Here is a 12,961-nt window from a genome sequence, read left to right as displayed (position 1 = left end):
AAGTTCAAATGAAGCAGCATATACTGTGAACAGAGAGATCATAAGCTGCCAAGCTTCACTCTGAAACATGCTGAGCATATACAGTTGAGGTCAAAAGTTTACATCCTCCTTTCAGTATCTGCAAAATGTGAATTATTGTACCAAAATAAGAAGGATTATGCAAAATGCATGTTTTTGTTTATTTAGTACTGACCTGAATAAGATATTTCACATAAAATATGTTTACATATAGTCCACAAGAGAAAATAAAAGTTTACACCCCCTGTGTTCTTACCTGAATGATCCACAGCTGTGTTTATTTGTTTAGTGATAGATGTTCATGAGTCCCTTCTTTGTCCCGAACAGTTAAACTGCCTGCTGTTCTTCAGAAAAATCCATCAGGTCTCACAAATTCTTTGGTTTTTCAGCATTTTTGTGTATTTTAAACCTTTTCAACAATGACTGTATGGTTTTGAGATCCATCTTTTCACACTGAGGACAACTGAGGGACTCATATGCAACTATTATAAAAGGTTCAAACACTCATTGATGCTCCAGAAGAAAAAAAACATGCATTAACCCAGGGGGTGAAAACTTTTGAACAGAATGGAGACGTGTACATTTTTCTTATTTTGCCTAAATATCATATTTTTTTTAATTTAGTACTGCCTTTCAGACACTTCAGAAGATACTTACATGTTTCCCAGAAGACAAAATAAGTTCAATCTACCCTGATCTTCAAATTCAAAAAGGCTGTTAAGAACAGCAGACAGTTGTTTAAGGGACTCATGAATAACTATCACTAAAAAAAACCCGGCTGTGAATCATTCAGGTTAGAGCACAGTATTAAGAATCAAAGGGATGTAAACTTATTTAAAATACTCTTATTTTGATCAAATAATTAACATTTAGCAGATTCTGAAAGGGGGATGTAAACTTTTGACCTCAACTGTATTTATAGGACTTAAAAACCCAAATTATGTTATAGCTTAGTGGTGGGATTTATTTTGATGAATTGTGTAGCCCTACAAAACACAAGCGTCCAGTTCTACAGTATTTATTGTTAATGCACCCGTCAGCTTGGTAGAAGCCAGCTAAATTAGCTGAATTATGTGGAGTCAAGAACCATTGAGAGTCAGGTGAGCCCGTATTCAAGCTAAAATGCCAACTGCTAAGCTACAGCTATACTGAACCTTTTCCATTGTTTATATGCATGTTTACTGCTCATTCTGACTGACCCAGTAAGTTTAACATCTATAACGCATGACTACTCAGCCCTTATCTGCTCTGGTTCTACCGTAGGTAGATTTCGCTTGGAGAGAGGTGAGACAAGCCCTCAGGTTCACACGCTTCTAGCATCCTAGCATGTGTGTGTGTGTATGTGTGTGTGTTTGAATATAGCCTCCTTTGCACGCTTTGCTGGGTCTCAGCAGAGACTGACCCACTTTGCGCAGATCTAATCCTGGCACATGCAGCCTCTGTGAGAATTACTGTCCCATCGTCACATGACACTCTGGCAGAAAATATCATACAAATATGATATTAATAATGTCAGAGCAAAGGAGCAGAAGGGCACACATCTGTGCTCTAGAAATCCCTAGTGAACTGAAACGAGAGAAAGACGGCAAGAGAGACAGACGGGTTTAGTGTCAGTCCTGTAAGTCTTCATCCTCCTGTCTGTGTCACAATGTTAAGCTCAAGTGTCCTCTAAAGTCTGTCTCTGTCATAAACTGAGTCTCCAGCTTCATGACATTTTTTCACTGTTCGTCATAAGCCTTGCTTTTATAAGACAGTGTGTCAAGCTAAAAATAGTTAAACTTGCAAAACACATCTCCAGATCCCTACATTGTGTTCTATTCTGTTGCACTTCAGCTATTTTTGGACACAAGAACTTGATGTACCCTAAGAGACACATTAGACCAGGGTCAGTGAAACCCAAAACTGGGCTATTTATTCCAAGTTTCCCTAAGACCAAATAGGCAAATAGTCATTCAGTTGGAGGCCCGTTTCCACCACTGAATAGAAAAAAAAAAAAAGGTTACTGCAATTTATCTCACAATTCTGACAACTAAAAACATTAGATGATTAGATCTTAAATCTATGAATCTTCAAGCTATAAATCTCTAGAATCTACAAATCTTTGAAATCATGTTGAATCTTTAGAATCTATGAATCCATGAATATTTAAATCTATGAATTTATCAGTCAGACTAAATTTTTGAAACTATGATTCTGTTAAACTTTGGAACTCTAAAATCTGAAACTTTCAGGAATGCTTAGAATCTATTCTTAATCTATGAAGCTTTGAATTCTCTAAATGAGAATGTTTAGAACTTTTAGAATCTGTGTGTCTAATATTTTAATGAATGAATCCATTAATCAATCTACTGTATAAATATTTGGAATTTTAAAACCTGAATCTTTGAAACTATGAATCTTTAGGATCTCGGAATCCATGTTAAATCTAAAAATTAAGAATGTTAAATCTACAGAATCTTAAGAATTAGAATAATTGAAACTATGAATCATTATGAATCTTTAAAACTATTTTAAACTAATCTCTAGAATCTACGAATCTATTAATTTATGTTCATATGTACATTGAATCTATGAATTTATGTTGACTCTACATTTTTGAATTAACTATGAATCTGTTAAACTTTGGAATTCTAAAAACTGTGTGAATATCTCAAAGCTTTCAAAAATCTTTCATGAATGGTTAGAATTAATTCTAAATCTGAAGCTTTAGAATCTCTAGATTAAAATCTGTGTATCTAACATTTTAATCCATTAATCTATTAATCAATCTACTGTATGAATCTTTGAAATATGTATCTTTCAGTCTTTGGAATTTTAAAACCTGAATCTTTTAAATTACAAATCGTTAGAATCTGAATCCATGTTAAATCTATGAAGGGCATTCAATTTATGGAATCATTAGAATCTTACATTTTTAGAATCTTTGAAACTATTAAACTTTACAATCTTTCAAACCATGTTAACACTTTGAAGGATGTTACATTTATGGAATCATTAGAATTTAAAATGTTTTGAATCTTTGAAACTATGAATCTTTGGAATCTTTGAAACTACATTTAGAATCACATTTAGAAACTACACTAGAATCTTTAGAATTTATGAATCTTTGAATCTGTTTTGAAACAATTAATCTTCAGATTTATTAAAACCATTAGATTCTTCAGAATCTGCGAATCTATTCATATTCTATTCTTTTAATTTTGTAATCTTCAAATCTTTAGAATCTTGGAATGTTTGGAATCATTTGCACTCTAGAAGCTTCAGAACCTAAAAGTCTTTAGAATCGTTTGAATCTTTACTCTCAGAGCAGTGAAATAGAACAGTTACATACTATAGTTCAAAGTCTGTGCTCAGCTCACATCTGTGCTATAGAAAGCTCTACTGAACTGGAACAAGACAATAACAAGAATGAGAAAGAGACAGAACAATTCATTGTCAGTCCTGTTACTCTTCATCCTCCTGCCTGGGTCAATGTTAAGCTCAAGTGTCCTCTAAAGTCTGTCTCTCTGCTTGCCCCAGTCTCTCTCTCTCTAACTCTCTCTCTCTTTAAATCTGCTTTTTTTTAATTTCTCCCCTCGCTTTCGCCATATATTGAGTCTCTGGAGCTTAATAAGGTTAATAAGGTTCTATCCAATAGAATGGATGATGGATAGAAGAAATGTGAGTTCACGACTAGCCACATTCATCCTGCAAACAATTTTAAAAGACACAACATTACAGCACACACTGTACAAGAAATTCCCAGACCAAAGCACTGCCTGACACAACAGAAAAATGTACAGTGGGCAGCAAAAACAGTCTATACATCCCTGTGGTCGGGTGATATGGGTTTTTAATGGTCTTTGTCAGTGGTGTATGAAATCCATTTCACCCTTAATTTTCTGGATATTCTATAAGAATTTGACTCTTGTGCGAGTTTGCTGCTGGGATTCTGAATGCAGTCAGTTGGGTCATGTGTAAGTTTGACCTGACACAAATCTCCTAGCCTGACCCCTGCTAGAGCACAGATGTGCTGTTCATTCAGTAGAAATTTTCCGCTTTGCAAACGGCAGCGATTAAACCCAGAAGAGGCACGTGGGGAGAGGAGAGCGAGGCATCCCGGTGTTCTTGTGACACAGACACAGAGTTTGATGTGCAGGCCCGCGTGCTTCTGAGATTTAATCCCTTGGCTTGGAAGATTAGTTTGACTGCGCTGCATGTAAATTAAGAGTCTGAAAGGACAGAATTTAGCCCTCAACTGAAGTCTGATTGACTGAACAAAATGACACACTTGTGTCATGTACAGATAGAAAAGAAAATTCTTTGAAGTCTTAAAATGTATGAATTTTTAAAAATACAAATCTTTAGAATATATGAATCTTTAGAATCTCTTTTCAATCTATGAATCTTAAAATCTATGATTCTTTGAAATTCTGAATCTTTAGAATCTATGAATGTTTAAGATTTTTCAAAGAATTAGTCTTAAATCCATAAATCTTTCAAAGTATAAATTCTTAAAATTTATAAATCTTTGACTTTACAATCTATGAATCTTTAGAATCTCTTTCAAATCTATGAATCTTTAGGATTAGAGTCTTAAAATCTTAAAAATCTATAAATCTTTGGAATCTCTTTTCAATCTATGAATCTGGGATTTTTTAAATAACTCTTTTTAAATGAGTCTTAAATCCATAAATCTTTCAATGTATGAAAATTTAATTTATGAATCTTTAAAAATGACAAATCTTTAGAATCTATGTTTTTTGAGGAAAACATTTTAGGATTTCTCTCCATATAATGGACTTCTATGGTGCCCCCGAGTTTGAACTTCCAAAATGCAGCTTCAAATGGCTCTAAATGATCACAGCAGAGTCTTATCTAGCAAAACGATCCGTTATTTAAAAAAAAAAAAAATTATATACTTTTTAACCTCAAATGCTCGTCTTGTCTAGCTCTGTGTGTACTCTGTGTAGAGATTAAAAAGTATATAAATTGTAAAAGTTTTTAGAAAATAACTGATCGTTTCGCTAGATAAGACCCTTCTTCCTCGGCTGGGATCATTTAGAGCCCTTTGAAGCTGCATTTAAACTGCCTTTTGGAAGTTCAAACTTGGGGGCACCATAGAAGTCCATTATATGAAGAGAAATCCTGAAATGTTTTCCTCAAAAAACATAATTTCTTTACGACTGAAGAAAGAAAGACATGAACATCTTGGATAACAAGTAAATTTTTGTTTTGAAAGTGAACTACTCCTTTAATCTCTTTTAATTCTATGAATCTTTAAAATCATTATAATCTTAAATCTATGGCACTTTTAAAACTATGACTCTCTGAGGGTGAGAAAATCATAGAGTAATTTTAATTTTTGGGTGTACTATCCCTTTAAAATCTATCAATCTTAAAAACTATGACTCATAAGAATCTATCAATTTTTCAGTCTTGTGGGTGATTTTGAATGAAATTTTTTGCTCAAATGTTATTTTCAGGGATTCTAAATGCATTCTGAGTCACTGGTTGAATAAAACAACACACTTGGAAACAGACAGAAGAAGAAACACTGTGATACAAGAATCTGTAGGAGGTGCGACGTCCAAAAAAAGCCAGTTTTGTCACTCACCCACTGCTGGAGCGTCATACTCTTCGCCTAGCAGTATTTCTGGGGCGGAGTATGCTAGCGAACCACAGCTGGTCATCAACATGGTCCCGGGCTGAAAGTGGTTACTGAAGCCGAAATCTGTCAGCTTCACCGTCCCCTGCTGCCTGAAGAACACCACATTCTCCGGCTTCAGATCCCTGTGGACAACGTGCAGACGATGGCAGTAGGCTATCGCTCGAACAATCTGTGCAAAGTGCACTTTTGCCGTGTCTTCGGCCACCCCACCTTCATGACGTAAGATGTAATCGTACATGTCACCTCCGTCACCCAACTCTAGGATGAGGTACAGCTTGGTCTGTGTATCGATGACCTCATATAGTCGCACTACGTTGGGATGCTGGACGAGTTTCATGCAGCGGACTTCTTGAAGCAGGTGGCCAGTCGCTAAGTCGTCAAGCTTTGTCTTGTCGATGACTTTGACTGCTACTAGTTGGCCCGTGAATACATGACGGGCTAGTTTGACCACGGCAAAATGGCCTTTTCCCAGTGTGCGGTCTAGGTCATATAGGCCAGCTATCTTGCCCTCGTAACCGCTTTTGGTGGAAGCCATTTTGGATCAAGTAGTGGAGGTACAGTTGAAGGATTGGGCTCTCTTACCAGAGGGAGCTGAAGGAATCTGGAGCTCTACTGTGACATCACCTTTGGAAAAACAAAAAAAATAAAGATAATTACAGTGAAGACATGGCATATATGAACAGCAGACCCTAGACATATTAGTTATAATAAAATTCCTTATGTATGGGAAAAACTGATTTAATTTGTGATGCATGCTAAGACAAGAATACCCAATTAACGCCCAAATAATGACCCCGAAAGTCCTAGTGACGGCATAGCAACATGCTAGCAGCCAAACTGCAAAACAACACCTTGGCAACCATCCATAACAGCCTAGCAATATGCTAACAATGACTCAACAAAGATTATGTCAGTGATCATGCAGCAACATCCCATAAACAATCCCACAACACCCCAGCTAATTTTAGCAACCTTATAACAACATCCTAGCAATTGCAAAGCAACATGCCAACATGCTCTGGCAACAACTCCAAAACACACTAGTAACTGCATAGCAACATGCCAACAACCACTCAACATATTTTAGTAACCACATACAATCAACCAATCAGAACACCTTAGCCATGCTATTGCAAGCATCTATAACTTTAATGGCCCTAGAAACCGCATAAGAACACCCTAGCAACCTGAAACCATATACAATATCCAAGAAACCACACAGCAACATGTTTACTAATCAAAACACCTACACTAACTAGGGTTGCAAGGGGTTTGAAATTTCCGGTCACTTTCCGGAAACTTTCTGAAAATTCTGGAAAGTTACTAACCAGAAATTGTCCACCCCTTTGCAACCCTACTTTACACTCTAGCAAACACAGCAACATGTCACACAGTAGGGTTGCAAAGGGGTAGAAAATTTCTGGTAAATTTCCGGAAACTTTCCAAAGGTTTCTAAAAGTTTCCGAAGCTTTCCAAAAATCCTGGAAAGTGTCCGGAAATTTTCTGTTCCTTTGCAACCATACTTTTCACACTAGCAAACACATACCAACATGTTAACCAATCAAAACATGCTATCTATGGTATAGCAATGGCCTGGCAACCATCCTTTACACTAGGATTACAAAAGGGGGGAAAATGTCTGGTAAAGTTTTCTAAAAAAAAAAATACATAGCAGGTCATCAACAAATCAGAAATCATCAGCAACAGCATGGCAACACCCTTGCAACCATCCATCATTCTGCCAATCCCATAGTAACACCCTAGCAACCACATAGCAGTGTGTTACCAGGCAGTCAAACCAACATCCTAACAATATCAGAACACCTTAGCAACATCATAGCAATGCCACTGCAAGCATACATAACTTTAGTGACCCTAGCTACCACACAGCAGCATTAGCAATCACATAGCAACGGCCTGGAAACCATATACAGTACAATATTCAAGAAACAAGACAGAGACATGTTAACTAATCAAAACACCTTATCTATGGTATAGCAACAGCCTGGCAACTACCCTTTACAATTGGGTTGCAAAAGGGTAGAACATTTCTGCTAAATTTCTGAAAACAGCATAGCAACACCCATGCAACCATCCATAATTTTGATAATCAAAACACCTTATGGAATAGCAAAGCCTAGCAACCTCTTAGCAACATCCTTTACACTAGGGGAGCAAAGGGGTAGAACAATTTCTAGTAAATTTCCAGAAACTTTCTAAAAGTTTCCAAAGTTTTCCAAAATATCCTGGGAAGTTATTGGAAATTTTACAGAAATTTTTCACCTCTTTGCAACCCTACTTTTGCAAACACATAGCAACATGTCATCAACCAATCAGAAATCATTAGCAAAACCCTTGAAACCATCCTTACTTTTTCCAGTTCCATAGCATCACACCATACACAACATTAGAAAACACACAGCAATGTGTTAACTAATCAAACACATTATTTATGGTATAGCAACAGCCTAGCAACCATCATTTACACTAGGGTTGCAAAAGGGGTAGGACATTCCTGGTAATTTTCCAAAAGTTTCATGATCCTGAAATTTTTTTTTTAATTTCACCAGAATTTTTTTTACCCCCTTGCAACCCTATTTTACACTCTAGGAAACATAGCATCAGAAATCACCAGCAACAGCATCGCAACTTTAGTGACCCTAGCAACCACTTGCAACCATCTATAACTTTGCCAATCCCATAGCAACACCCTAGTAACCAAATAGCAATGTGTCAACAGGTGGTCAAACCACACAGCAACATTTTAACCAATCAACACCTTATCTATGGTATAGCAACCATCCTGTACCCTAGGTTTGCAAAGGGGTAGAACATCTTTGCTAATATTCCAAAGATTGCCCAAAAGTTTTCCAAAAAATCCTGGAAAATCTCCACCCCTTTACAATCCTACTTTACATTCTAGCAAAAACATAGCAACATGTCATCAACCAATCAGAAATCATTAGCAACAGCATAGCCACACTAATGCAACCACCCATAATTTTTCCAATCCAACCATTTAAAACCAACATCCTAACAATATCAGAACACCTTAGCAACAGCATAGTCAATAATGGTCTGCAAACATCCCATAACACCCTAACAACCACCCTAGCAACTGCATAGGAATGTCCTAACAACCATAAAACTGGCTTAATAGAACTTTAAAAGGTTTTTGCATGGCATCAGGCTGGAAAACCCTTTTAGTAATGTTTAAGTGGAAGGTATGTAGTGCTCTTTGTGTTGAAATAGACAGAGCTACATATAGAGGCGAACTGCACTTGACTTTCACTTACACAGCGTTATTGAAGAGAGGAAGGCGAGTGTGTGGAGAGAGCACAAGGTAAGCCTTCTGACGGATTTATATACTGATCTTATGCGTTTGCTCAGCAAAAGACGAGTACTGTGAGTATTTGCCTGTAAGAATGCCAGACACTGATCTTAGAAGAATCATTAAAAAAAAAATCCAATTGTCTCAGAAGCAAATGATTATTATTGCCACAGTGTGCTTACTTTATAATACAACAGTTACTTAGCAACCGTGTAACTATTACTAAGTACTTCAAACAAATCCACCCTGTTACTTAACAAAGAACTCCTCTATTATCAGACATAGAGGGAGTGACAATAACCGCATGTCCAAGCACGAATATGTCTGTCTACTACAATTTCAGCCAAACCTGTAGGTGACAACATAATGCATGCTAAGACAAAACCCATTCAGTACTGCAATTGCAGGAAGTGACAATTTTGTCATCACCTGTCATATTAGACAAATGTTTTGTAATGTCAATGTATCATGCAATTGCCAAACATTTGTGAGAAAAATATTATCCAAACAGTTGGTATATACATGTAGATATAAGAATTGAAGGGACTTTCAACATCATTCAAGTTAAAATCCAATCAAAAAAAAAAAAAAAAAAACACACAGCACAAAAAAAATAAAATAAAAACAAACAAAAACCAAAACCAAACTACAAACAACTACTACTATGCAGAAAACACAGGACAAAAATAAAATAAACTAAAATTGAATAGAATAATAAAAACAAACAAACAAACAAACAAACAAACAAACAACAACACCAACCACAATGCACAAAACACAGGACAAAAAAAACAAAACAAACAACAATAAAATAAAAAATAAGAAACAACAATGCACAGGACAAATAAAATAAAATAAAATGAAATAAAAATGCTCAAAACAGGACAAAACAAAATAAAATAAAACAAAATATAAACTGCACAAATCAGGAAAAAATAAATAAAATTAAATAAGAAGCAACAACAACAATGTACAAAACACAGGTAAAAAAATAATAATAAAATAAAAAAAGATAAGAAACAAACAACCTACAAAACAGGACAAAAAAAATAAACAAATAAAATAAAATAAAATAAAATAAACAATATTACACAAAACACAGGAAAAAAATTATTAAAAAAATAAGATAAGAAACAAAAAACAATAACAATGCACAAAACACAGGACAAAATAAAATAAAATAAAAACGCACAAAACAGGACAAAAAAAAACAAACACAAAAAACAAACAACAAAATAAAATAAAAAATAAGAAAAAACAACAATGCACAGGACAAATAAAATAAAATCAAATGAAATAAAAATGCACAAAACAAAACAAGACAAAACAAAACAAAATTAAATAAAAACCGCACAAATCAGGAAAAAAATAAATAAAATAAAATAAGAAGCAACAACAACAATGTACAAAACACAGGTAAAAAAATAATAATAAAATAAAAGATAAGAAACAAACAACAACCTACAAAACAGGACAAAAAAAATAAACAAATAAAATAAAATCAAATGAAATAAAAACGCACAAAACAAAACAAAATAAAAACCGCACAAATCAGGAAAAAATAAATAAAATAAAATAAGAAGCAACAACAACAATGTACAAAACACAGGACAAAAAAAATAATAAAATAAAATAAAAAAAAGATAAGATAACAAACAACAACCTACAAAACAGGACAAAAAAAAAACAAATAAACAAATGAAATAAAATAAACAATATTACACAAAACACAGGAAAAAAATAATTAAAAAAATAAGATGAGAAACAAAAAACAACAACAATGCACAAAACACAGGTCAAAATAAAATAATAAAATAAAAACGCACAAAACACAGGACAAAAAACAAAACAAAAACAAACAATAAAAAAAAAAGAAACAACGCACAAAACACAGGACAAAATCAAATAAAATGAAACTGCACAAATCAGGAAAAAAATAAAATAAAATAAGAAGCAACAACAACAACAATGTACAAAACACAGGTAAAATAAATAAATAAATAAAAAAAGATAAGAAACAAACAACAACAACCTACAAAACAGGACAAAAACATAAACAAATAAAATAAAATCAAATTAAATAAAAACGCACAAAACAAAACAAAATAAAAACCGCACAAATCAGGAAAAAATAAATAAAATAAGAAGCAACAACAACAATGTACAAAACACAGGACAAAAAAAATAAAAAAATAAAATAAAATAAAAAAAGATAAGATAACAAACAACAACCTACAAAACAGGACAAAAAAAATAAACAAATGAAATAAAATAAACAATATTACACAAAACACAGGAAAAATAATTAAAAAAATAAGATAAGAAACAAAAAACAATAACAATGCACAAAACAAAATAATAAAATAAAAAAAGCACAAAACACAGGACAAAAAAAAAACAACAACAATAAAAAAAAAGAAAAAGAAACAACGCACAAAACACAGGACAAAATAAAATAAAATGAAACCGCACAAATCAGGAAAAAAATAAATAAAATAAAATAAGAAGCAACAACAGCAATGCACAAAACACAGGACAAAAAAAAAAACAAGGCACAAAACACAGGACAAAATATAGTAAAATAATAAAATAACAACAACAGCATTGCACAAAACACGGGACAAAAAACATAAAACAAATTAAAATAAAATACTCACAGAGAGTTAATTAAGGGAACACTAAAAAAACGCTCTGATGGATTGGACAAAGAGAAGAGTGAAAAAAGAGGGGAGCGAGAGGAGAGGAGTGCATTTTGGGACCTCGCGTCAGAGGAGTCGGGTGACAGAGGCATAGCACAAATGGTGTAGATCAATACCTGTAATGCGATATCATTATTAGGGTGTGTGCGTGGTTTGATAAAAGGAGCTGAATAGTTAATGAACAATGATAGAGGTTGAACAGGGCACTAATGGTATGATGCTCATGTTATTGTTAACTAAAACTAAAATCAAAACTTATATATAAAAAAAAAAAAAAATATTAGGTGAAATGTTGACTTTGCAACTACCTGTAAATAAGCAAAATTACAAAAAAAAAAAAAAAAAAAAAAAAATTGAAATGCCAATTCAAATTATTTATAAATACTAACAATAATGCATGCTCACACTCGAGCACACACATGAAAATGAAGTGTACTCAAAGCTTTTCTTGTCTGTTGGAAACAATGCTGCTAATAATAACCTGCCTTTTGTCTGACAGACTGAGAGTTTGCGGTCGATCGGTACACAATTACACACAAAAATGTTATTATTCACTAATCTCTCATATACGCAAATATTTACACTTCGCATACACATTCTACTTGGGAAAAGCTGCGTTTATAAATGACATATTGTGTTTTAAAGCAACAGCTCACCGAAAAATGAGAACTTTCATTGTAAGGAAAAGAACAACATGAACATTCTTCATACAATTTCCTTTTGCGTTGCCCATTTGTAATTAAGTAATCACTGAGGGTGATTTAAATGACCGTATTTTCATTTTTGGGTGAATGATTTATTCCAGAACCAGTTTGGTTTGAATTCAGAGCTTCCTGGTGAGCAAAACTTTGATGTTTTGTCGCCTTTTGTGAGATGTATTTATTTAGTGGTTGAGAGCGAAAGGAAAAAAGAGCCCGAAGACAAATAAAAGAGCAAAAACACAGTACAAACGATGTAACAAAGACCGGTTGGCCTCCATATTGAGGAAGGATAGGGCTGTCCACCCTTTCTATGTTCAGCTCTACAAAGCATGGCAGGGTTTCCTAAAGGGAGCAGGGAGCACACATTGTGCTTCCTCCTGATAGCGCTCAGGCAGACACCCAGCATCCGCAGTTTAGGACGACTCTCGCAGTTACACAAGACGCATACACGCAAACATACACAGACATGGCATTTCCTCGCCTTCCTGCGAGCGAGGAACTTGCACATCGAGGAGATGGGAATCCAGCAGGCTCAGCGTTTCTAAAAGAAAATGTCTGCTGC

General features: G+C 34.4%; 1 protein-coding gene across 1 annotated transcript in view; it reads right to left on the bottom strand.

Moving 5' to 3' along the window:
• The window catches only part of LOC141301280 (SNF-related serine/threonine-protein kinase-like), a 33,883-nt gene that overhangs the window by 15,775 nt on the left and 5,147 nt on the right, over nucleotides 1-12,961 (bottom strand). The window contains exon 2 of the mRNA XM_073831534.1: nucleotides 5,615-6,292. Coding sequence (XP_073687635.1) covers nucleotides 5,615-6,203 — 589 coding nt within the window. The 5' untranslated portion in view covers nucleotides 6,204-6,292. The remainder of the gene's footprint in view (nucleotides 1-5,614; nucleotides 6,293-12,961) is intronic.

This window comes from Garra rufa, chromosome 25, assembly GCF_049309525.1.
Source record: "Garra rufa chromosome 25, GarRuf1.0, whole genome shotgun sequence".
Taxonomy (NCBI): domain Eukaryota; kingdom Metazoa; phylum Chordata; class Actinopteri; order Cypriniformes; family Cyprinidae; genus Garra; species Garra rufa.
This window is presented reverse-complemented; position numbering and strand designations above follow the sequence as displayed.